Raw genomic sequence first — 27,773 nt, 5'->3', positions numbered from 1 at the left:
GTAACTATGGGTACCTGGATTGAGAAAACCTGACCTCAAAACTTGTAGAAGGGGATAGGGACCTCTTGGTGCCTAAGAAAATAATGTGTATTATTAGCTCATCCTGGAAACAGCTTTTCTCTTGTCCATTTTGCTAGATGGAAGTTCTCAAGTCAGCTTTTACCAGATGTAGAGAGATGTCTGCATCATCAACTTCCCCATGACAACAATTATCCAAAGAGGTCTTTTAAATCATTACTTGCTGAGCTGCTGCTTCTCATGTTGTTTGTAGGCTGCGAAAAGTTCTGAGGATTAAAGAAAGGATTTCCCTGTAAACCAAATCCAGGCTGTCCTATTACATTCATCTGCGTTCCTGGAAGAGAACTGCTGGCACCCTGAGGAGGTACAAATTGATTAAGCCACTGGTTTGTTTTTTGTTGTGATAACTGATTCATACTAATTTTGGATTTCTGAGGCCCAAATAGGCTATCTAAAGCAGACATATCTGCTTGCCTGTTTTGCTGTGCTGGCTGCGGAACTGCAGCTGTAGTGCTCATAGTGCTGTAAGATGACATGTTGCCTGTAGGCAACATATTCATATTGGCCATTCCAGTGACTCCAGCACTGCTGAAGAAATTCTGGCTTGTGGTACCAACCCCCATGCTGAATCCTGAAGGTTGGAATCCTACATTAGCATTTAGTCCATTTCTCTTAGTGCTCTCAGCAGGTGATGAAAACCCTACTCCAATACCCATAGATGGAACTGAAGAAAAGCTACTTGAAGAAGGAACTTTAGGTCTGTTGAGCGATTGGCTGGTCAACGATGCCATGTTATCTATCAAAGTATCTGTCAAGTCCTTGGTCTGAAAACAAACAAACAAACAATTGTAATTAAAATACTTTGCAGCAACACAAATTACTAGTAGTAAGCAGTTAAGGAACTAATAGCAACTCTGTAATACTGAGTTTGCAAGATCAAGATATGTGAACATCTTTCTGTAGTTGGCTACCTTGGTTAGGATGCATACTATACATATGCATTCACTGGATACTCTTGCCAGATAGTTTGGATAGTGCTTGTACCACTTGCGATAGTTATATGTCACTAGGTGCTTCTAGTATTATTTGCACAGCAGCAAGAGAAAAACGTAAAGTAACTATAAGCAAAGCAATCTATGCATCACAACTTCCCCCTCATTCCTTCTCTATGATTAGGAACAAAAAGATGTTTCACTTCTGTGAGACAGATGGGATTCATTTTATTTAAACGAGCAACCTAAGGGAAAACTTAAAAAAATGTGAGTGAATCTTTGGGGATTAACAACAATATAAGCTCCCTAAAAAACCATTTTATATAAATGTTTAGTTTCCAAATTGTGGTAAGAAGCATTTTCCTCAACATGGGTTTCAATACAAATGAAATTCCATATGGGGATACATTTAAAGAGAAACAAATCAATGTAGGTCTTTGATAATATAAAAGTCACCTTACAGTTCACCAAACTAACATGAGGCCAACCGAACTGGGATTATAGGCATTTTCCACAAAGGAAAACTTCATTTTATCCAGGGAAATATGGTGCAGCTGAGGGTGGAAGCTCCCATGTGGAAGCTCTGCCCATAGCCAATCTGGGGGTGGGTAGGCAGATCTAACATCAGCCTAAAATGGCAGAGCTCCACTTTTCCCTCCTAACCCTTCCAGCCCTTTAATAGGCGTTTTTCCTTTTCACAGCTGAGACACAGTTCTTTTAAGTTTTAGCACCGTGCTTCACATATGAACAGGGAGAGGAGGATTGCTGAACTGTGGGGTGGTGGTGGGAGACTGTCTCAGCGCTTTTGCGTTAACATAAGAAAGGGAAGGGGGAGGTTGGTCGGCGTCAGCGGGAAACAGTGCAGGGATGGAGCCCATGGGCCCTGTTGCTGCCTGTTTCCACTCCGCTTCCTGCTGTTCTACTGCAGGAACGCCTTTTTGAACTTCCATGTGGAAGCAGCCAATTCATTTTTAATGTAAGTTTAGTTTAATGTCTTCATTTAGGAATTAAACTACTAAAAAGTTCTTTATTTCATCTACTGCATCCCAAGATCTGTAATAAAAATCTACTTTGGATGGTAGGAAAACTGAAAAGAGAAGAGATTTACAAATATCATGAGTGACATAAGGCAGAACATTATTTTAGTGATTAGGTAGAATCGGACCAAATACTGCCATGCAAACCTCTATTACGATATTGCATTCATACCTGTTTGACTGGAGCAATAACTGTATGAGCCTGAGGTTTAAGTGGTTGTTGGCTTTTCAGTTTTTGTGCTTGTTCTTGTTCTTTTGCTAATTTTTGCTTTTCTTCAAGTGTAAGTGAACTCTATAAAAAGAAAAGGTTGATCACTGAAGCATAGGTTTCAGAGACATACACCTGGAACCTTGCTTTGTGTTTGCAAAACAGAGGATACAAGTGGGGGCCCTGCAAAACCTGTGTGGGGGGGAGGAATCCCACCTCCCCCCCACATTGCAGCTCCAAGCCTCCTCCCCTACCCCAGCCCTGCTCTCTTGTCAGCTTAAGCGGTGCTGCTCCAGGCGAGCGCATCAAGGCCCCTCCTCCCCACCCCAGCCCTGCTCTCTAGCTGGCTCGCCCTGGAAGAGATCCTGTGCCCCTCCACTGTCATGTTCCCTGATGGACGAACACTTGCCATCACACAGCTGGGCTTGGCCCAGCCTGCTAGCATCTGCCACTGTACAGCTGGACCCAACCTGCATGCCAGAAACTGATGATTTCTATATCAACTGGGAAACTCTACGGAGGTGCCTCAGAGCACATTATTGCCCAATAGTAAGGCTTACTCAATACCTTCCTCCTACTACAGCCCTATCTCCCAATTTAGCTTCTGCATGTAAACCAGCCAGGAAAGAGAATGTGGTGGCAGCCGGGATCCTTTTTAATTGGGTTTGGTAAGCCAAGAGGTATCTACAGTCTAGTCTGCATTTTTACATTCCCCTTATAGGCTTATGGAAGTAAATTATCCTCATACATGTAACACAATACATGTAATACAATAACGTTAATTATTAAAAACTTCCTTCACTGATGGAAAACCTCACCTTTCGCTGATTTTTCAACAGTCCATTTTCTTTACAATCAGATCCAGCAGTTAAGATATCTGTCTGTAGATTGGACAGATTGACAAGGTGTTTACTAAACAAAAAAATTATTCATTTTATAACAAGTCTAAATTTTAAAGAAGGGTAGATTAGTCACCCTGACCTGGATGTGTGGGCGCACCTAAAACCTTTAATCAAACTTTGTTTTGCCTCAGTGAATGAATCTATGCTTGACTGAAGGGCCCAGCATGCTGACATCCAGATGCTAACCTCTTGGACCTTGGTAACTTATTGAATCACCTATGTGCTTTACCTATTTGCCTGATTTGCCTAACTTTATGCCAATTGCCTTTTCAACTGAAATGTGTAGTTAGAATACAGAAGCTTTCTTGTTTTTGTGCTAAATGCCTCACGTAACTTTTATTTTCCTGTAAACAAGCACAAATTTTTAAATAAATCTTAAGCCTATTATTATTGGAAATGTCTAGTGGTTTCTGCGAGTTCCCAAGGCTGAATCTGAAGTGCCTGTGTGTGTTTGACCACGCTATAATTGTTAAAACCATTTTGGGAAGTGTGAAGCTGCCCTGGCTAGGTCTCAGCCTGGCAGGGAAAGTACACTGAATTTGAAGCTTGGCAGGGGTTACTCTGGACCCTTGCCTGGAGGCTTAACTTTTGGTCCAGAGTTGGTGGCAGCTACTCATTGAACTTGGGGTGGAAGCCCGGAGTTTATTGTTTTGCTTTATGGGAAACCTTTGACCACCCTACACACCTAACCAAAGCAGCCCAGCTGGTGGAGGCTGGTTGGAGCTCTTTGGACCATGTCAAAGAGCTCCAGCCAGCCTCCACCAGCTGGGCTGCTTTGGTTAGGTGTGTAGGGTGGTCAAAGGTTTCCAAAAAGCAAAACATTAAACTTCAGGCTTCCACCCCAAGTTCAACGAGTAGCTGCCACCAACTCTGGACCAAAAGTTAAGCCTCCAGGCAAGGGTCCAGAGTAACCCCTGCCAAGCTTCAAATTCAGTGTGGTACTTTCCCTGCCAGGCTGATACCTAGCCAGGCTGACCTGGATGCCCTGACCTGGATAGCCCAGGCTAGCCTGATCATGTCAGATCTCAGAAGCTAAGCAGGGTCAGTCCTGGTTAGTATTTGGATGGGAGACCACCAAGGAATACCAGGGTTGCTGTGCAGAGGTAGGCATTGGCAAACCACCTCTGTTAGTCTCTTGCCATGAAAACCCCAAAAAGGGGTCGCCATAAGTTGTCTGCGACTTGACGGCACTTCACACCCACACAGATTAGTCACACCCAGTTCAAAATTTAAGTTTTACGGTAGCTAACTAAAGTTATATTCATACCTGATTGCCGGTATTATTAGCTTTCGTTTCTTCGGATATGCTCATTTGGTTTGTTATATCCAAAGATCTGAAGCACAACATACAGTTGTTAAAAAGCACTACGGAACAGTTACTCATGAAATCAATCTAGTGAACCATGCAAGTTACAGGTTTAATTAGGATAAATGGAAAGAGAACAAATGAATCCAACATTCACTATAACAGTAATCATCAGTATGTGCTTCTATTAAAACTATGGATCACAATGAAGTCTTGAGAACACATGTACCAACATTTCTTTGCATCAAATCAAGACAGCTTACAATATTGCTGCTGACGAGCCGTAACACATAGAGTAAATCCAAAGGAAGTAAAACCAAATGTTAACATTCAATTAAATGAGAGCAATAAAAGTTGTCACACGGAGTAACTATAAGATGTTTCCAAAAAGTGATTTCTTCGTTGGGTAGTTAGTTCTTCGTTCATATTTTTTAATAAATCAAAAACTGATATGAAACACTCGTCATTACAATTATCCCAAAAACATATTTTGAAAGAAAAATGTATGTGCTGGATTCAAAGACTCTCTTCCACTAGGTAAGACTCTTAGTTTGATACCTTATTAATACATAGAATCACAGAGTTGGAAGGGACCACGAGGGTCATCTCGTCCAACCCCCTGCACAATGCAGGAAATTTACAACTGCCCTCCTCCCACACCCCCAGTGACCCCTACATGCCCAGAAGATGACCAAGATGCGTTCCCTCTCATCATCTGCTTAACGTTATAGAATCAGCATTGCTGACAGATGGCCATATTAAGATACATATTAAGATACTGTTTTATTATTGCATGATGCTAATTTTATACTTGCTTTTAAAGTTGTTATGGTTAGCCATATGTCCAAGTTTGTTTAGGTCTATCATTATTAATATACGCTGGACTGTATCCTAACATGCTCCACTGAGACACCACATCTCACGCTTCTGAATGCACTTGCCTCAACAAAATGTGTCTCCGTGATGGGACATAATCCTGTACATTATATTTTAAATTTGATCACAAGCTACTCAGTGAGATTTTGCTTAAATAACAATAAAGGAAATAAAGGAAGAGCATCCTCTTATTAAGGTATCCTCTCATTTGGCAGAAGTCTTTGGCTACAATGTTTTGAAGTAACAGAATAGCCCTTCTCTGATTTCCTTTTAATACACCATGTTAGACCAGTTAGCTCAGCATGATTTAAGTGGTCAGAATGGGAAACCTAGATTTAATTTTCTGCTCAGCTGTGAAGATCGCTGGCTGGTATGGGCAAGTAACCATTTAACATGTTTGTTGTAGTCTCAAAAAAAGCATTCTAAATTCACAGAAGCAGTAGGATAGAAACACACACGACGTGAAGAATGTATCTTAAGATGTATCATGATGGAAGTCAAACTAGAACGCTTATTGTTGAAAAGAGAAAGAAAGCTGAACATTGTAACTACGGTATTTAAAAAGGTATAATATGAAATACTGCCAAGGACTACAGAAAATTACAAGCATAAAAACAGCAAGAGACTTTCTGATTCACTGTAACTGCAAGAAATTATGCATACTTACTTTTGCTGCTCTTGCATAATATGAATTTGTTCAAGCTTCGTCTTATGCTCAGCTTCCAATTTATTTAGCATCTCTTTTATGACTAAAATGAAGGAATTAAACTAAAAAAGAAATATTTGCTGAAGTGAGGATAATTTTAAACAGAAAGCTTCCTAGCGTTAAATAATGCAGCAATATAAAGATATCCAGAATTATTTAGGACAGACTAATAATACAAGGAGCAGAGTACAACTTAAGCTCTAAAACAAGTAGATTTATACTTTAAAGATGGTACTACTATAAGAAAAACTATACAAGAAACAGCGCTATCATGTCAGCAAGAAATACTCGTTAAGTTTCATAAACAAGACTGTTACACTCATTTTTCTTAAAAGCTAAAAAAATTACTGCAATTATCCTTAAAAATCCTTAAAAATAAGGCAAAAATCCCAAAAAACAGACAAAACAAGAATATGTTCTAGCCTGTAGTTTGCCTGCCAACAGTGGTATTGCATGCTACAGATATTGCAGAATCTGGTAGAAGTCCTCCCTCAGCATTCTGTCTAGGTTTTAAAAAGTGTACCTTTGCAGCTGCACCTCCATTACACAAGAGAATAATTGGGAGAGAAAGACAGACTACATAATATATGCCATGAACATGTGAATGAGATTTACATGTGTGTAGACCTCTCTGGATCCCAGATCTTTAAGATTTAAATAAACAGCAATAAGGTGAACATTATTCTTTCATGGAAAACAAAAAAACAAATGCCTATTTGTTTTAGCAACATGCGTTTAACCCTCAATCATTTTGATCATCTGTACAACAGGAAATGAAATTTGAATCTTAAAATGTCTATTGGCTAGAGATCCATTAAACTGACACCAGGAGAAGATGTGTTTTATGTGATAGATACTGAGTAATAGAGTGGCTGAATGGACAGAAGACATTGGTAGCTGAACAATCTGAAACTGAAAGTACATCTGGAATTGAACTAGGCAACTGATAATAAATTGTTCACCATATTTATGTAACCTTGGAACATCAACAACGAGTTTAACATATCATAATGGAATAAAAATCAACCAAAAAGTTTGCATTCTCATTTAGAGCGCTACTTTTTTGGAAGGAAGCCTCACGGAAATTAACAGGGTGAGTAAAAATGCTTTAAATAGGAGCAGAATGTGGAAGTCATACCTGATTGAGATTAAGATTGTTCTCAATGCTAAGAGGAATCAGATGTGGCAGAACCTTTCCTGCAAGTTGCTCCTTTGTAATCCCCAGTTTCTTATGACTAAATGTACATTTGTAAATACCTGTAATTAAATATTACACATTATCTACATCTTTTCATTTCAAATAATTATCATCATGTTGCTTGAATAAAATCTAGTTTCAGTTAAACATACTTCTTGACCCAAATTGACAGAAAATATGGAAGTCTAAAGTACCCAACCATTAGACTCCTGTGGGAATTCTGAGTGTGTGTGTGTGCGCGCGCGCGCACACACACACACACACACACACACACTGAGTTCTATTACAAAGACCCATTTCAGAGAGCATTACTGAAATCTGGCATAAAAAGGAAGAGTAGATACAGGAAGAAATTTGCATTTGTGCAAATTTGTCAAGATGGCAAGTTTCACATCAAGGTAGGCCGTGTCAGGGCTCAATGCGACTTTTTATTTTTACAAATGAGTAATATTCTACATGCAAGTAATTTAACATAGGTTAAGATTTTGCATTTCACCTGGGATAAGAGAAAGTAGAAAAGTTTGAAATAATTATTTCTGCAAAGACTGTCCAACAGTCGCCTGACCTGTCAAGGCTCAAGGATGGTGATGAGAAATGTCACCATCCATGCCAAGAGATTGCAACAACTCAGGATTTTGCTATCACCATGTACAAATCTGGTCTTGGCTTAAACATGGTCTTGCCCTGCTTATTTGGTAATTCATATTCTTGATCAGTTTTTTTGTTCAGATGAGGAAGATGGTGATATTCCAGCCCAAGATTTTCTGAATTGTGAGGGGTCTGTTGCATCTTGACTCCCAGGATCAGATGGATACAGCCATGGTCACAAAGTTGCTAAACACATTATCAACAGTCATATCCAATGCAATACTATTAATGTTGATATACCAAATTCCATCTCTTCTATTTCATGGATACTTTTCTGCTTATCCAACCTGGACAAGATCCTTGAGCAAGTAAACCCAATTGCATATATGTTCAATCCTTGCCCATCCTGTGTATTCAAATCTCAGACAAGAACTAACATGTCTGAGCTGATTAATGCCTCACTGAAGTATGGCCCTGAAGGAGGTCAGCATATGCCAGCCCTAAAAACCCCTATCTTGATGCCAGCAATCTCAACAATCATTGGATAGACTCTGGTACCATTTTTTTGGGCAAAGTTCTTGAGCACATGGTGGTGGTACAGTTCCAGAGATTCCTGGATGATACCAGTTACGTGGGTCTTTTTCAGTCTGATTCAGACCTTGTTTCTGAGACTGCTCTAATGGTCCTACTAGATGACCTGTGCTAGGAGATGGACACGGTTAACATATTCATATGGATTCTCCAGGACCACTCAAACATTCAGTATGACAGGCCTTGGTACCCCATCTGGATCAAATTGCCAGGATAGGTTTAAGGAGGTTTGTGAAGGCTCTGTTCCCCTGGAAGTCCGTTTCAAGAAGGCTATGCTTCACTCATACTATATTGATATGAAGCCATTAAATGATGTTGTCCAGATATTTGGACTGATGAAGGAATAGATTCCATGAATGTAATCCAAAGAAGACAGAAATATTGCTAGTCAGGACAATGCATCAGGTGTGCTACGCAGGGTTGTGTTCTCCCTAAAATCCCAGGTTCATAATTCACAAATATTGAATCTGGAGCAGCACCTAGATGCAGCCAGACATTTGTTAGTTTTTTTTAAACAAGCTGCAACTGGTTTTCAACTGTACCATCTCCTTGATAGGCGCAGTTCTAGTCAGTTATGCTGTGAAGGCCTCCAGATTCTGTAGTGTGTTCTACCTTGAGCTGTCTTTAAAACTGGTTCAAATTATGAATGCCACGCCAGTAGCAAGGTTTGGCCTTCTGGGGCATATGTTTTACATCGGCACCTACTTGGTGATCTTTGACCTTGCAGTCCCTAAACAGTCGTGGCCCAGAGTTCTTTAAGGACTGCTTCCTTTCATACAGAACTGCCTATGTAATGAGGACATCTTCAGGAGCATTGCTCTAACTGCTCTCCCCTCCCCCATCTGATGACTGGCAACAAATGATAGGATTTTTTAAAAAAGTGTCAGCACCAAGATTATACAATGGAGGCCTTTGTGGCTCCCACACTTTGAGAGGCAAGAAAACAAGATTTTTTGGGCAAGCTATTTGGCTTACTTACATACAGTGTTATGTGAAAACTGGTAGAACAGAAATAATGTTTTAATTATATGTTTTTATCTTCTTTGTTCCAAAGTACCTTGAGAACTATTTATTAAATTAATGAATACATGATTAGCAGTTTTCATAAGCAGATTATCATCTGTGGGACCATAAACACCAATACCAAAGAAACATTACAGTCAGCACAAGAAAAAAGGTCATTGTTACCAAGGATTCCCATAAGGACTGCAGGCTCCTTAGAAGGAATTTGTAGCAAAAAGGGCAGAATGTCATCAAGTACAAACCACTTATCCAAGTATTCCAAAATCTTTCCCAAGCAGACTAAGGAATTTACACGAACCTAGTAAATAAGAAAGACCCTCTTAAAAAAAACCTTATAACATGAAGAACAAGCACCAGCATGCTTTTTAAAATAGCTCAAAAGCCATGTGGAATTCAAATTCTGAATCAATCCATGCAAACTATCATTTATGATTAAACATGTAAAAAGTAATGAAAAATGATTTGAACTTTTAGTACTTGCACAGTACACCCAAAAGCAATGGTAGCTCTTATGGGTGCCACAGGGCTGCTGCTGAAAACAGCATCTTTGCCTCTCTCTGTCAATGTAATATGTAGCACTTGCCCACTGTTGTCATGTCACCACATGGCATGCTTCCCTGCCACAGGAGTCAGTTAAGCTCAGCAGGGGCAGGGAAAACACTGTTAAGGTCACAACACAGAACAATTAATACTACACTTAAAAAGGGCAGAGATGTGAGTTAGGCTGGGGCTACTGTTTTCAGCTTCTGGCTTAACCATCTCATATTACAAATGACGTAATTAAAAAAAATCACTCATGTAAAGTTAGCAATATTAATCATTACGATAATATTTTTTCATATGGGCATCTTCATGATCACTTCTGTGTAGTTATTAGAGTAATTCTGCATCCTGCTCCCTTAATTATAGGATGAATGCTTTCCCCCCTCTTTGCACACGGATCCTTGCACACTGCTCCTCTCAAACTTGCTTTGAGACTTTAGTCAGATTGCATTAATGCTGAATTTAGCTAGGAAAGGTCAGAGGAATTAACATGCTTCTTTCACTTATACCCATAATCCTGCAGCCTATTCCCTAATCCTTGCTGCATTTTTACTTCAGGGCTACAGTTCTACTAGTCTCATTTTATGAGAATGCATAGGGGGAAATCCAAAGCATCGTATTAGCCTACATCTTCTAAAAAGTTCCAATATTCAGTGACATTTATGTATAAAGACTTCATGTAAAAGGGGATGTTTTTAAACTTTTAAATTGCTGTATTTCAGTACAAACTAAAGCAACTCAACACTATTTTATACCATGGAGCACTATTTGTTGAAGCTGACTGGACTTCCATAACAACATGTTTATTTAAAGCCAAAGCAAAGCAAAAAAAACTTTTTTAAGACTACTGGATTTTACAGAAGTTAACTTACCGCAAGAGATGATGTTTGTAAACATGCACTTTTAATTCTTGGTATCAGTGCATTTTTCATTGATGGATAGTCTATAAGGTTAGCAAACGTAGGAATTATGTTTAAGCAGAGTTCCTGCAAATGGAAGAATCACAATTACTCTAATCTAAAAATAAATGGTATGTAGTTTGACACTTAAATTTAAAATAATGTTCCATCTGCCATTGCCTTTCCTCTGCTCACACTATGCAGCTGGAGCAGTGAAGCAAAGCTTTCCTTGTTGATATTAGGAACATAATGTACCCATGGTAGCAAATGGCCAGAAGAAGCTGTGACAGACAGGAGGCTGTCCCGCCTATAGGAGTGCTGCTCCAGCCTCCAATCTCCTCTGGGTATGGGTGGGAAGTGAGAGAGAGAGAAAGAACAGGGGAAGGCTCCCTGAGGGGAAAGGCGGACAGCTGAAGTTGGGAATGATCTCAGCAAGGGAGCAGACAATTTCGTGTGCATCCCTGTCTAGTAGTGTGGCAGAGTGCTTTAACTACCTCTGGGAGAAGACAGAAGTGTGAGGTCTCTCTTTGGTGATGAGCAGACCTGGTAAATTCAAGTTTTAAAGAGAATTCACCACATAATCTGTACATAAATAACTCTTCTTTGCTGTTTCATTAAACCTCCTGCTTCAGTGACCTCTGTACTCTTCAGGCTCAAAGGCTACCATGCTCAAAAACGATAACACTTCCAAGCATCTGCCACAGCTGCTCCTGCATTGGCCAAGTCCAGCTGTGAGCTCCTACATGGGTCTGCACATGCACACAATAAATACGGGTCTCCCCCATTGACAACGCATGCATTCGCTCCTCCTTAGTCTCCCTCCTCGGCCCCACATGCCTCCTCACTGCTTGCTTGTCCCAACAGCAGTCGTACGGGGTGAGGAGCAAGGGCGGGGTCACATGCTCTCCCTGCAGCGTGCGCAGCAGCCGGGCGAGCAAATGGGCAGGGGAGCAAGCCAGCGAGCAAATGGGGGTCGAGTGAGCAGGCGAGCGAGGGGGCAAGCAAACGGGCAGGGAGAGGAGCAGTGGCAGCGCCCCTCTCCCCATACCGGCACACCTCCTCTCTTTGCGCCTGGGCAAGTGCTCCCCGCAGAGCCTCCCAAGATCCGGCCCAGTTTCTCTCAACTGTTTCCCCCTGAACTGTTTCTCTCTTACTCTAATGAGAGGAAGATGACATTCAAAAGAAGAAAGGTAAGAAAAGCCACTGGAGAAAGTTCTTGGGCTTAACTTTCTTCTTCCTGACAAAATGGTAAAAAGGTTTCTTTCAACAGAGAGAAATAAGATTTATTTCCAGTGGTAAAGACTGGAAAAAATGAAGTTATCATACCTGTATCTGAATTGAAGGTGCTTCTAAGGCTCTATAAACCATTGGTAGAACACTGTTCTTTATTTCATCTGGAGGAGTTTTGGTTAGGAGCAAATCCATTTTTTGAAGAAATATCAACAAAATCTGTTTTTAAGAATAAAAAAATTAAATATTTACATATATCATGGAGTTTATTTTTGTTAATAGCTTTTATTGCAACATTTGTATTTACTCATATATACAAATACTAAAGGAAACTGAATATATGCACTCACCATGTTGCTAGCCTGTGAGCATGGAAAACAAGAATATCCAAACATTATACTTTTTTAAAAAAAAACACACACAGGAAGTATAGGCATGTACTATGAATTATTAGCAGACTGGATTACATAGAAAAACCTTCATATGTGAGACTGACGGACAAAAGCTACATAAACGAATGCCAAAGAGATACCCAAGTCTTTAAATTGAACCACTGCTGACACAATGAACTAAGGGTTCACTGAAAATTTTAAAAATCTGAAACATGAAGAAACCACTGCTTAAGGTTTTTATTTCACAAAAATGGGCTGGATGTTTTGCAGCATTAGTAGAAGATGCTGACAAAGGTACATCCTTCCCCATTTTTCCTTCTACCGGCAGCTGCCTGTGAGTGCCAAAAAAGTGATGCCAGGAGCTGGGAGGCCTGAATAGGTAAGAATCTGTGCAACACAGATGTCTGCAGTGAAGAGGGTAAAGCGAGTGAAGTCACTTCTCCTGCCTCTTTTGTCAGCGGAACCTTTTGCAGAGGAAGGCATTTTGCACAAATAGAAAGGATGCATAGGGCCCAATCCTATGAAAGATTTCTGTTCAATTTGGGAAGTATATCACAGGAAGGCACTCTTTCAACTTGCTCGTTTTACAAAATTTTTACACAAAGTAGAGAAGACGATAAAAAGGGCACAGAACAATATCTGCTATACATAAATATAATTCTTGCTGTTACAACTCCAGCTATTACTTTAAAAAACAAGGCGAAGAGGAGAAGAAGAAATGTAAACCTCCCCCCCACCAAAAAAAACAAATCCATAATAGACCAGTACCAAGAAATGGTACAAGATATTCAGGAATAAAAGCAAAACCTCTATTGAATTTTTTAAAGTGTATTTTTAGTGTGTGTGTGTGTGTGTGTGTGTGTGTGTGTGTGTGTGTAAAGTGCCATCAAATCGCAGCCGACTTATGGCGACCCCTTTTTGGAGGTTTTCATGGCAAGAGACTAACATAGGTGGTTTGCCAGTGCCTTCCTCTGCACAGCAACCCTGGTATTCCTTGGTGGTCTCCCATCCAAATACTAACCAGGGCTGACCCTGTTTAGCTTCTGATATCTGACGAGATCAGGCTAGCCTGGGCCATACAGGTCAGGGGCTACTATAGTGGCATCCTGGAATAACATTTTTTTCTTTTAAAATTATGTTTAGTGGCTTTGAAGATTTTATTACCTCGGTACAAGTTCTACAGAAACGGACAGTAGATGGAGCTATAGATAAGAAATACAGTTTGTTTCCTAAGATGAAGTATTTTCTAAAAACCAGCAATACAAACAACTGGCTAAGAGAATCATGTTATTTTATCACTTGATTACTGCTGTTAGGAAAACTGTTAGGATGAGCAAAGGAGAATTAAGTTTAAGAAAAAAATACCTGGACTGGTTCTTGCTGTTTAAAAACAGGGCTGAGATCAGGTAGAATTAACTTTATATATTCTTCTTTGGTACACTCCTCCGCAATGAGCAGAACATTAGGCAAAACAAAAGGTACCATGTCTGGATTTACAAATTCAGAGGTCAAGAATGGCAAAATCCTCTGCACTATAACACGCTAAAAGAGAATAGATATATTATTTACAAGGTAGAAATAGGTTCTCTTCAATGAACATTTATGAAAAGGCCAAAAAAATATAAAGAATGCAGAAGCTTTCACATTATTAGCCCAACCCAGGAACTCATTACATGCACAGGAAAATCTACTTGAGTGTGCTTGCACATACAAAGGCTTCTCCATGGATGCCAGTACTGGTTAATAATGTTAGTTGGGATCCATACTCTGGGTTGTTCTCAAATGTTCATTTAATTCTTCTGATAGACGCAGGAAACCCTTTGCCAGCTTTTCTTTGGCCTTATTCTGAATGACGGGAACGCTCAATCTCAATTAAAAGTATTGCAGACTTTTAAAAATAAGCTGCTCTCCACTGCAGCAGAATTTTCAATTGCCAAGTTAAATGAGAAGCTCTTCAGGCCCTTGTAACCCTTCCCAAAAATGGAGTCTGTTATGAAGTGACAATATATGCTTCTAAGCCATAGCCATAACACGAACAGTATTGTGTCCCAAAGTAAGGATCTAATAAAATAATCTGACCTTAGGTAATTTTGGTAAAACCTTTGGCAGCCCTTTAAAAAACTGTGACTTTTGAAGATTATCCCTTTGGAATAAAGAATCGAAGTATTGTAGTGTCACTGCCCCAACATCATCAAAGAAGGGAATCTAAAAATAAAGACACAAAAAATTATCTTTGAAGTGACAAGCAGGTTACCTACTTCAGTTGCCCAAAGCATTGTACTATTTCTGATAAATTACAATTAAAACATTAAAAGCATGGATAGTAAAGAAGCATAAACCTGTGCGATAGCCAAGATAGCTGCAATAGGCAATATCCCTCCCTGTGTTTTCATAAATATGATCTATTTTCTAGATAGCAGCAAAACAACATCTTCTAAAAAAAGCACATTCTGTGAGAACGGTTCCTGTGAATCACTGAGTACTCGCTTTGGGTAATAAAGCAGAAAGTTTAACCTCATATGAAAAAATACAAAATAAAGACCTTTAAAGGATTCTCAAAACCAGAATAAGGTTCAAAATAACATTCCAAGTTCATTTTGGTTATCAAGGCAGTTTTAAAAAGGCGTAAAATGTACAACTATTTAAAATGGATGTTTCTCCTCACTCACCTTAGTCATTTGGTCTGCATCTGGCCTGACTGTGGGAGCCACATTTAACAGTAGCTTTACGTGCTCGCGGACTTCGTCTGGGATGTTCTGTAGGGTGTTGGAACCTAAGTGACTAAGCTGCATAAACAGACACACCATACATCACCATTAATATTAGACAAAATCCTGCATATAGCATATATACCCTATAGACTGTATGAACTCTGTGCTTAAAAAACGACAAAGTTCTATACCAGTAATACAAATTCTGTATTCGACTGTTCTACCATCTGCACAATTCATACAAATTAAGCAAACAGGTATATTTGTGCATATATAGAAGAATATAGAAGAACTGGGCACCACAATTTAAGAAAGATGTAGACAAGCTGGAACGTGTCCAGCGAAGGGCAACAAAGACGGTAAGGGGTCTGGAGACCAAGTCCTATGAGGAAAGGTTGAAGGAACTGGGTATGTTTAGCCTGAAGAGAAGACTGAGAGGGGATATGATAACCATGTTCAAGTACTTGAAGGGCTGTCATATAGAGGAGGGTGCCAAGTTGTTTTCTGTTGCTCAAGAAGGTCGGACCAGAACCAACGGGTTGAAATTAAATCAAAAGAGTTTCCGTCTAAACATTAGGAAGAATTTTCTAACAGTTAGAGCGGTTCCTCAGTGGAACAGGCTTCCTCGGGAGGTGGTAAGCTCTCCTTCCCTGGAGGTTTTTAAGAAGAGGTTAGATGGCCATCTGTCAGCAATGCTGATTCTGTGACCTTAGGCAGATGATGAGAGGGAGGGCATCTTGGCCATCTTCTGGTCACTAGGGGTGTGGAGGGGGAGGTAGTTGTGAATTTCCTGCATTGTGCAGGGGGTTGGACTTGATGGCCCTGGTGGTCCCTTCCAATTCTATGATTCTAAGAAGAAGAGTTGGTTTTTATATGCCAACTTTCACTACCACTTAAAGGAGACTCAAGCCGGCTTACAATCACCTTCCCTTCCCCTCTTCACAACAGACACCCTGTGAGGTAGGTGGGGCTGAGAGAGCTCTACCAGAGCTGTAACTTGCCCAAGGTTGCCCAGCTGGCTTCGTGTGTAGGAGTGGGGAAACGAATCCAGTGAAGCAGTGCAAACAGAAATGGTCAGCAAATCTTAAGTGAACTGTTGAGACCAGGTTTGATTAGAGAGATTCTAGGGCCTAAGGCAGAGGTAATGGATGGGACTCACTAACTCCCCTTCAGGGACCACCCACCCCCACTAGGCCCATGCCCAGGCCAAGCGAGGATTGGCTCTCGAGCCCAGCTGCTGGAGTGTCAGGCTCGCACATGGCCAACACCAAGCTGGCTGCCCAAGCCCCAGAGGGACCAGATGCATGTGGTGGTGGAATCCTGCTCCTCCTGTTCTTTTCCCCTCCACTTGAGAGGTGGGATCAGTTGGAGGTTGAAGTGTTAACACCCCTCCTCCTTCCCTGCACAGCCCCTATACCTATTGACACCTTACGAGTCAGTAATTTTCAATTTATCTACCAAGCAGGAAAATCATCTTTGTTTTACTGGCTTAATCAAGTGTGTTGCCAAATCTCCAGCATCCCAAGCTCTGAAATGCACGGGGCAAGGCCTGATGATTATCAGGGGGGTGGGCTTTGACGACATCATACTTTCAATACATTCTACTTAGTTCAATTCAAATTTGCTTGTTGCCCAGGTAACCATGTGAGTTGCACCCCTACTCTATGCTCAGACACTGTAAGATAGTACCTTCTCTTCTTGAGCAACCCATCTAAAAGGAAACTAAACTTTTTTTTCTTTAAAATGTATGGCTTCCTATGAAATTCTTCTCAAAAGGCAAAACAGAGGGCATGCTCTATTATACAGCCTATTCTATTTTGATTATCAAAATTTTCCTTCTTAGCAGAATTATCCTTGTTTTCCCTGGATGAACACTCACCCACTCATAACTAACTTACTATGCTTATAGGCAAGATTGTGGTTTTTCTGATGCATCTAGAATAACAGGATCTGTAAAGTAAAGGGCTACTGAACATACACTCTTCTTTAAAAAGGCAAAGAAGCCTCTTGGGTGAAACGCATAGGGAATTGTATCTGAGTAATAAAATATATTTATACCTATTTTGCACCATCAGCCTTGGCCTTATTTTTTTATCTACTGTGACTGGTGTGACCCTTTTGTTTCTCTGAAACAGTTTCTCAAAATGTGCCCATAAGGAATACCGGAAGCCACTGAGGCACACAGCTCAGAGGTGGGAGAGATGAGAAAGAGAGGAGCAGAGCAAAAGAATCATTATTGGGGCCTTCCTCAACACAATTGAGCATGACACCCAGCGACGACAAGGCTTCAAGCACTGGCCCAGACACATTCTACTTGCTGGTTTCCCTACCTGTAGATAAGCCTTCTACTTCATGCAAGTTCAATATTTTTTTTCCTCCACTGACTAAAGGATAGGCTGCCCTCAGATGCATAATTGATGGGGCGGCCTGCAGCAGCTCCTGTGCATTTTTTGCAGCTACAGCTGTAGGCCATCCGGAGAACCACTGCTTAACACATCAAGCTCCACAGTTATGTTTAGAGTGGCCAAATACTACTGTAGTTCTTCCTTCACAATACCAATGCTTTCAAATATGAATTTAACAGATTCATAATATAGTCTTAATTACAGATACCTGATCCAACTGTCTACTGAAACTCTTATATATATCTTGCTTGTTGACCTCAAAAATAGGCTTTCCATTATTAAACACAGCGTACGTAATTGCTCCTAGAGAGTACATGTCACTGGCTGTCTCGCAGCTCACTGAAAGGATGTATTCTGGTGCCAAATACTGGGGATTTGGAAGACACAGAGATGGCAAATTTGGGTCCCATTCTTTGCAAGAGAATTTAGGCTGCAAGACAAATACCAAGAAAGTTATACAAAACCCCAAAGTATAACTTTAAAATCAAATTACTGAAGTAATGCCCCTTAATACTGATAGCAGTTAACATCTCAAGTAATCGATATATATAAGAGAGGGAAGACCTTGACGTGTTCATATTGGCAAATAAGCCTCATGTTTACTCAAATGCCATCTAGTTTTTTTCTTTATGTATTTCCAAAGAAGTGTATGAGAAATTTGTTTACTTCAATTATCATAGTAAACAGAAGTAGTCTGCAATCTATGCTTCAGCGCTTCTGGATCAGCAAGATAACACTAATTAGCTTATTTCCAATAACCTCAATACAACCCATAAAAAATTGGACTGACAGTTCAACAAACTTTATTTTTTGTTCCCTTCACATATTTCAGCAGGTCAGGCCCTACTCCAAAGAGGTTTATTTCCATTAGGATATGCCGACTAATTAATTTGATTGTGGAAGCATCCCTTCCTCAACTAGTAGGAATGTGTTTTCCCCACTTTTCCAAAATCTACTCTTTGCCTAAGATTAAACAGCCAAGTATTAGACCCCCCCACACAAAAATATGGTTCAACCAGTGCTTCAGTGTGGGTGACAAATAATTTAAACATCTTGTTACCTCTTGCTCAGATGGATTTGTAGACTGAATACAGAAATCAAACCCCATAATTTTCCACGCTCCACTTTTATTCAAAATTATGTTTTCAGGAGTAAGGTTACCATGGATCATTTTTACACTGCTGTGTAGAAATGACAAGCCTTCAGAAACCTGTAAGGAAGGAGATATCCATGTTAAAGGATAACTTACCGTAAGGTGTTATTTTAAAGTTGCTGAATAGTCGCACATGGCTGTATGCTAAATTGAATAAGGCCATGCTTATTGGCCAATAAACACTTGCAAAACGATTTTAAGTTATGCTGAAATGTTTAACATATTATCCAAATGAAGTAATCTTAACCATTTAGTTATATAATATTAGGGGAATACTTGTCTTCATAGGTAGGTGGGCTGCGAAGAATAGGCTATCACTGGGCCAAACTAGCCAGCACTTGGGATAGGGCCAGAATTTTCTCCATCCCAACACTGTCCTTATGATGCTGCTCTTTAGTTTCCCTCCAAAATTAATGTCACTCACTTAAATGGGAAAAATGTAAACAAGTTATTTCAAGTGGGAGTAAAAACCACATTCATTAACAGATGACAAGGGTGATCACAAGTTTAAGGTGCAGGGGCATCTTTTCTTCCTTCCCCTTCAGTTTTCTTGAAAGAATTATTATTTCACTAAAACCAGATTCACTTGTTCTAACAGTGTTGCTGCTGAGATAACAAAGAAAAGGTGGGAAAGCGCAAGCCCGGATTAGGACAAGCATTTCTTTGCTTCCTTCTCTCAGGTTCAGCTGTGTCCACAGTAGATTGAAGCAGTTTACAATGGCTTTCCAAAAGGCAAAAAGAACATGCATGTATTGGAAAAGGTTGTATGCTAAAGAGTCAATAAGTAGAGAAGCCTAGACCAATCTATTTTTTAAACAATCCAGGGAATACAAGGCAGCTGTTACACTGCAGTTTGTTCCATAAAAACTGATGAAATACTGCCTGCAGATTGTCGTTATATAAAAAAACAGGTGGCTATAGTGCAACTTTTTTTTTTGCAAGAACAGCAGTTGTAGTGTTTTCTTTTTTAGGCAAATCTTACGATTTTTGGACTCTGATTAATGCTACTGAATAGTCAGAGTTGAAAGCTATAAGAACAGGAAAAGAAGGAGAGAGCATAGTGTTACAGAATAGCTGCAAGGTCCTACTCCTGCAGATATTTCCACCAGTTAAAATATAGTCATGTAAGTGGCTCTGCTGAACTGGCTGATAAAGTCAGGATATTCCTAACACTAAGAGAATAATATTTACCTAAGATAGGAAAATAAATTTTAAAAATACTGTCGCTAAAATAAATACCTGAAGCAAGCCGTATTTTGTTTCCACATCATAAAGTTTGTATTCTTTAATGTCAGAGGGTACAGGTGAAGGAAGATTGTCCCAACTGCCAAGTACATTAGCTAAACTTGCACAAACTGGTTCTGTACAAAATGCCAAACAGTCCCTAAAAGGAAACAATTTGACAAATAACAGAATGTCCCAAATACTATTCAGAATAAGAACAAGATAGGTAAGTAGGCAGATTGAGAGTTTTATAGCAGAGAAGCAGTCAGGCTATATTTGCAGAGAAAAACATCCAAATATAATTGCAAATATACATTCCTCACAATATTCATTACTACATAAAATAAACTTGGAAGGAAACGTAAAACAAATGTGACCAGAAAAAGGAAGTGTACTTTGGTATTGTGACAAAGGATGTTCAGGAAGTAGTAACTGGTCCTGGGCTTTACTATTATGACATTATGAGACACTGAAGCAACATGTGAACCACAGCAGCCAACCCCAGAGATCAGCATTTCTTCCAAATCTACAGACATACCACCACTGCCCTATAGCCATAAATAAGGATGCATCCAAACACCGGAAAATCTTGAGGGGACAGTACAGAACTTGGGCTTTCTTGACAACATCCTCGAATTAGACAGATATTTGCTTTGCCTCACAAGGATTCCCTGCTTCCACCAAGAACAAGGAAACCAGAACTATAGATACATCTTATAAGACAAACAGTTGAAAAAAACAGACTTAATTTCCAGATTAATTATAGCTATCCTTATGTAATTTAACCATTTTTAAAAAGTTATGCACACTAGATGAAATGAATATCAGCATCTTTATAAAAAGTCATCAGTAATTATTTTAGTTATAAAGAAACTTGCCGAGATTCTTCTAATGGATGTTGTACAGTTAGCAGTCGAGGATGCCGAAGCCTTGTTAGCTGCTGAACTCCTCGTTTTAAGGAATCAATTATTTGATCTTTCTCAAATTTCTGATATTTGTCCATTAGTTTTTTATCAAACACAAAAACTGCCACTTCCTAAAAAAATAAGCCATAAAGTACAATTAAAAGATCGTAGAAGAAACTGAAACGTTTAAGTACTTTTGTAAATAACATTATTTGCTTTGACTTTTAATATTAAAGCAATAATTAGCTACTCCTACTCTAAGATAGCCATTCTGACTGCAGGTTTGTGATTGCATTCTCTCTTCTGAAATTTACTTCGTAATATACTCAGATAAAGATGGCTGCCCTTTTAAAGGGTTGAGCTCACTATGTCTTTACCAGTCAGTGGTATGAAAGACAAACGTTTACTAGGTGAAGCGTTGACACTGTTGCTATTGCACCTCTATGCTGTGAAGAGATCCACTGCTTGATCCACTGTATGTTACCCAGATGTTAAAGGCCTGTCAGTTTAAAAAAAGCAGACCCTAACAGTACTGGAAATTTACGACATCTGTGTTAAAATCTGTGTTTAAGAATAAGTAGCAAAAGGAAGGGTATCAAAACAACTGAAGTATCAAGTATCAAAACAACTGAAGAATTGAGTTTACAGACACCAGCTGGCCAGATCCATCACATCCTCCACAGAACTGAACAAAATGCTAGCCTAACATCTGCTGTGTATAGAATGACAGACAGCAAATGCCAACAGTTGGGTCTAAAGGAGTAACAATCACTTATGTAGAAAAATAAATGCTAGTGCTTTGTATTTTTGTGGCAAACAACCTGCCTTAGGTCCTAATTGTACATTAGATAGGGACACATGTGAATAGTGACCCAACTTTAAAACAATAACAACAACAAAGTACAGCCACTTTGGGAAGCAGAAATTTAGAATGCAAAAGCAGTGGAGGAAGAAGGTGGTACTTAACACTTTTCCTGCTCCAAACTACTTAGGAGCTTTACCTTTCCAGTTTTCCAAATAAATGTACATGTATTTCAGATCCTCTGGGGGAAAAGCTTCAGGGAAAGGTGAAGCACTCATTCTCTCCCTCGCAGTATTTCTTTTCTAAATTCCCTCCTTTCAAAATAATGTACTTAAAAAAGAGATCCAGGCATTCTTATATGCCTAAGAATATAAATATATAGTTTACCCCTCTGTTATTAAATTGCATTCACAAACCTGTTTATACACATGTCCAGCGCACAATTTTTTTAAACTCGTTAATTCTGGAATAGTTAAAAATAAAAGTAGTTCTCTCAGTTTAGTAAATAATGTGAGTCATTTAGATCAACTGTGAAAGAACAATGGTTAAGTCAGCTCAGTGGATCTTTAGCATTACAGCCCACACCAAGAATAAAAAAAAATCTTATTACAACTGATTTAATCCTAATAGTCAGAGTCATTCTGAACAATTTGCATCCAACTAACCTCTCCATGACTTTTATGTTAAAGCTGACATCTCCATGAATTGTTTAGTAGAGTACATTTTTATTATCAGACAACATTACACTATTCACAAAATCACACAAGGTTGGAAGAGACCACAAGGGCCATCCAGTCCAACCCCGCCATCCAGTCCCACAATCAAAGCGCTCCCGACAGATGGCCATCCAACTGTATGCATTCACATTCACTGTATGCATTCACAGTATAATCCACATTATCCTATATTTTAAGTACAGTCTAATTTACAGTAAACTGATGTTGAAAATTACTTAGCTGGAATTAAAGAACATCTACTAAATGATCACAAGACATCTAAAATCTGCCAGGAAAGCCTTGCTTGAAAGTGTCCTCATCATTAGGTACAGTGAACTACAGCATACAGATGGTTCTCTTCATATTGGGCAATCATCCATTTATTTCATGGAAAACGCCCCACTATGTAAGCCCAACTTTCAAATGCTTGTTATATCTTTTTATTCCAGAAAATGTTTGGAAGCTACCAAAATTAATTTTAAACATTTTAAGCTATGGAGTTTTCTTTTTATCACTGATGATCTGGCAGGGCAGTCCTATGGTTTTAGTATGCTGGCAGCCACTACACCAGGGCAAATATCAGTATGCTCAACCAACAGAGAAGTCAGCAGCATATAACAATAGCTGTAGAAACAAAGACTAATATTGCCAATACTGACAGATGCTCCCACCGAACCATGGAAACGCTGCCAACCATCCACCAGTCCCAGTGTTGTTCACCAATGATGCCCCAACATTAAAGGCACCATGTGGCAACGCAGTACATATATTCCTCCTTACTAAGAATCACATGTATCAAGATGAATGTCATAGAGCTTCATTTCTCTGGCTCCATGTATACAGAACTTGAAGCAGAATAGTGGGAACACTGGTGATGGGGCACTTTGCATAAATGTAGCACTTTGTACCAGCAACTGATACTCAACAGTAATGGAAACCAAAAAGAAATAGAGAGAAGATGGTTAACACTTGCCTTTTCAAAACACTTGCAGGTACCATGACCCTCAACACACATACAATTGCAATTACCATAATTAACTAATTTTAAGATACTTGTATTGCTTCTAACAACCTCACCTGTTTTGTAGACTTTTTAGTGCCATTAAAAATCTTCCAGGCAAGCCCATTGCCACCACTAGCAATATGTCGGCCAACGTCAAATTCCCTGGTAACTGGATTTCCCATGACTGCACTAGTGACATCTGCAGTCACTTTTGTGACTGTGCTCTTCAATTTGTTTAGCATAGACTCCATTATTACAACTGTATACTAGTACGTTTGCCTACAAAGAAAAAAAAATTAAACATTATTTTGGATGTTTTACTAAGACGACATAAACACTAAATAATGCCAAAAGTCACAGTCCCCAAATAGAAAGAAGCATTTTAGAATAAGCTTTGAATTAATCAGAGATAAAAATTCAACCTTCACTATTAACTCTTGACAACTCTGATATGTTGCTTACAGTTTAGATGTTAGACATCAACCATTTAGGCAAACAGCATATATTTTTAAAATGGGGAAATCAGCATTTCATCATAATGCTGAGGTAGTCTAGATCAAGATATCACTTAAAAGTCCATTTAAGACAATGCAGAAATTCATTAACCATTGCAACAAGGATCCCCTGGAACACGTGAGAAGTGAAGAAAGATCAGGGATTGAATCTGTTATCCTTTTTTCTTCATTCTATTACAACAGGCGAATAGCTTTTTAATTATTGTCGAAGGCTTTCACGGTCAGAGTTCATTGGGTCTTGTAGGTTATCCGGGCTGTGTAACCGTGGTCTTGGAATTTTCTTTCCTGACGTTTCGCCAGCAACTGTGGCAGGCATCTTCAGAGTAGTAACACTGAAGGACAGTGTCTCTCAGTGTCAAGGGTGTAGGAAGAGTAATATATAGTCAGAAAGGGGTTGGGTTTGAGCTGAGTATTGTCCTGCAAAAGTAATGTGCTAATCATTGTCCTGTAAGTATCAAGATAATGTGCTAATGAGGATATGGTATGTTAATATGGAACCATTGTATCCTGAAGTGATCTGTTAATGTGTGTAATCCAAAGCTAATCTGCATGGCTATTGTTGAATGTTGTCTTTGTTAGTCTGGAGGTTTTTTAGAACAGGAAGCCAAGCCTTATTCATTCTTAAACTCTCCTCTTTTCTGTTAAAGTTGTGCTGATGTTTATGAATTTCAATGGCTTCTCTGTGCAATCTGACAAAATAGTTGGTAGAATTGTCCAGTCTTTCAGTGTCTTGGAATAAGACCCTGTGTCCTGTTTGTGTCAGTCCATGTTCAGCCACTGCTGATTTCTCAGGTTGGCCAAGTCTGCAGTATCTTTCATGTTCTTTTATCCTTGTTTGTATGCTGCGTTTTGTGGTCCCGATGTAAACTTCTCCACAGCTGCAAGGTATACGATATACTCCTGCAGAGGTGAGGGGGTCTCTTTTGTCTTTTGCTGATCGTAGCATTTGTTGTATTTTCTTGGTGGGTTTAAACACTGTTTGTAGGTTATGTTTTTTCAAAAGTTTCTCCATCCTATCAGTGATTCCTTTAATAAATGGCAAGAATACCTTTCCTATGGGAGACTGTTTTTCCTGAGTTTTCTGATTTTTGTTTGGTTTAATGCCCCTTCTGATTTCATTCTTGGAGTAGCCGTTTGCTAGCAGTGCATGATTTAGATGATTAGTTTCTTCCTTGAGAAACTGTGGTTCACAGATCCGTCTTGCACGGTCCATTAATGTTTTGATTATTCCTCTTTTCTGTCGGGGGTGGTGGTTGGAGTTTTTGTGTAAGTAGCGATCTGTGTGAGTTGGTTTCCGGTAGACCTTGTGACCTAACTGAAAGTTTGTTTTACGGATGACAAGGGTATCAAGAAATGGGAGTTTACCTTCAATTTCCTTTTCCATGGTAAACTGAATGTTTGGATGGACATTATTAAGATGGTTTAGAAAGTCGATTAATTTTTCTTCACCATGGCTCCAAATAGTAAATGTAGTACAAATAGTACATTTACTATTTGGAGCCATGGTGAAGAAGATTAATCTCCAGACTAACAAAGACAACATTCAACAATAGCCATGCAGATTAGCTTTGGATTACACACATTAACAGATCACTTCAGGATACAATGGTTCCATATTAACATACCATATCCTCATTAGCACATTATCTTGATACTTACAGGACAATGATTAGCACATTACTTATGCAGGACAATACTCAGCTCAAACCCAACCCCTTTCTGACTATATATTACTCTTCCTACACCCTTGACACTGACAGACACTGTCCTTCAGTGTTACTACTCTGAAGATGCCTGCCACAGTTGCTGGCGAAACGTCAGGAAAGAAAATTCCAAGACCACGGTTACACAGCCCGGATAACGTACAAGAGCTTTTTAATTACTCACAAGTAAGTTTTGGAATTATCATCCTCGCCTTCAATAGAGTAAGTAACTGATTGAAGAAATTGAAACATGTTCTAAACATTGTCAGATTGCTTAAATGGACAGTTTTTACCAAATATCTCAAGCAAATCACTAGATACAAGATTCTTACCCTAAGATTTACTGTTTGGTGTACTCATTTTATAGTTTATATCCTGAGAAATGTTTGACCATTTAAAGCTGTTCCATGTTTTATGTTCTGTGTTATTGAATACTGTTTTAGATTTTTAATTATGTTTTATTTGTAAGGCACCTTGGCCACGTTTTCTGGAGAGGCAGCATAGAAATTTTCCAAATAAAATAAATGGAAAAGCTTAGATAAGCAGCTACGTGGTGTGCTGGAAATCAGAGGCACTTGTACAATACTGTCAGTACAGTACATCTTTCAATAAGATGTTGCTCTGAAAAAAATAATCAAATTTTAAAGAACACTGTATTTTTCTTCCTATTCAATTGGTTACTCTTTAGTTCTAACTCCAGAACATGACACATATTCGCTGAACATAATGGCTTGATTCAGAAAATCCTCTAAATGGAGTATAAGAGATGCACCACAGACTCATGTCTGTGTTTCTTGTCTTGAAAACTCTATGGGGTTGCCATAAGTTGGCTGCAACTTGATGGCAAAAAGAGAGTAGTCCATGAAGCTGTGCTAATTACCACAGCTTGGTGAATTTTTCTGGAAACAAGAAAATACAGCTCTGGGCCTTGGCCCTAGAAGTTAGGGCAACTTTCCAGTGGGCTCTTCTTACAAGGAAGTCAGTTCTGAAACGAAGATTGCAAAAACCTATCATCTATGATATGAACACACATTCCTATTGCATTCCATGTACATTTGGCAGAACACTGGTGCCAGTTAGGGCTTTCGACAGAGAAGCAGAGACATGATGAATGGAACAGTTTTCAGTCTCAACGGAGTGGATCCCAAATAGATCCTTGCACATGATGCATGTGACAGAGAGAAAGAGAGGAATTAAAAATGGGTTATCAGAAGTCATTTGCAAAAATATACACAATTTTCAAAGCCTATATCATAAGAAACAGAGAAGATTCATAATCTCTTTCTATACAGAAGCCCTATTCTACAAACAACCATTTTTTCTTCAAGTGAACACAGGAAGCTGCCTTATACTGAATCCGACTATTGGTCCATCAAGGTTAGTACAGTACTCAGACTGGCACTGCCTCTCCAGCAGTTCAGGTGGAGGTAAACCCAATCATCTGACAATCCTCCTATGAGCTTTGTCAAATGATGAAACGAGATCGGCAACAGGGACATACACATGTGTATACACCCCAGTAACAATGCTATGCCCTTTTGGATACCACAGGTTTTGTTAATCCGCAAAACACATTTGAGCGTGTGCACGATTCCAACAGCTTGACTGGAAGCAAGCAAATGACTAAACGCAGAAGTGCCCAAATGCTTTTTTTTGAAACACCTTTGATATGTTGACAGCTGAAATTAGAACTCCAGCAACCCAGCCCTGTGGTTGAATAAGGTCAACAGCAGTTCCATAGGAGTTTCTAAACCGAAAACAGTCCCACAGCGAGACCCGGGGCAGCCCTTCCTCCTTCACTTGATCTTAAGGCGACTCTTAGCGTTTCATCAGCACACTGGTTTACTACTACTCCCCTCCAGCCTGCCGGCAGCCTGAATTGCCTGGGGCGGAAGACGACATGGAGGCCGGTGGCAGGAATTCCCCCCTCCCCCCGCAGCTGCCCTCTGTCCACACACCCCAGCGACCCAGGCCCTGCGCTTGTGGAGGAGTGGGTGGGACCTCCCTCCCCAGCGCATCCGGGCCACCCCCCTCCCACGTTCCACCAACGGCAGCGAGGGCTCCGCGCCAGGCCCCACAGCTCACCTCCACCTGAAGAAAGGGTGCTGCCCCCACCGTGGGGCGTGG

At 39.7% G+C, this 27,773-nt stretch overlaps 1 protein-coding gene across 1 annotated transcript; it reads right to left on the bottom strand.

Annotated features, from left to right (window-relative positions):
• Positions 1-209: 209 nt before the first annotated feature.
• Positions 210-27,773, bottom strand: SCYL2 (SCY1 like pseudokinase 2). The gene is made up of 19 exons (XM_056846528.1): positions 27,732-27,773; positions 23,503-23,707; positions 20,881-21,038; positions 20,018-20,162; positions 18,686-18,835; positions 17,834-18,055; positions 15,179-15,295; positions 14,589-14,714; positions 13,875-14,051; positions 12,214-12,336; positions 10,861-10,974; positions 9,611-9,743; positions 7,184-7,302; positions 6,007-6,107; positions 4,425-4,491; positions 3,482-3,501; positions 3,074-3,167; positions 2,220-2,339; positions 210-842 (listed from the first exon to the last, which is right to left on the bottom strand). Exons 2-19 carry the CDS (start codon positions 23,677-23,679, stop codon positions 210-212), a joined length of 2,796 nt encoding a protein of 931 aa, XP_056702506.1. The 5' UTR covers positions 23,680-23,707; positions 27,732-27,773.

The sequence above is a fragment of the Euleptes europaea genome, chromosome 3 (genome assembly GCF_029931775.1).
Source record: "Euleptes europaea isolate rEulEur1 chromosome 3, rEulEur1.hap1, whole genome shotgun sequence".
NCBI classification, from domain to species: domain Eukaryota; kingdom Metazoa; phylum Chordata; class Lepidosauria; order Squamata; family Sphaerodactylidae; genus Euleptes; species Euleptes europaea.
Note: the sequence above shows the minus strand (reverse complement) of the source record. Positions and strands in the feature narration are given on the sequence as shown.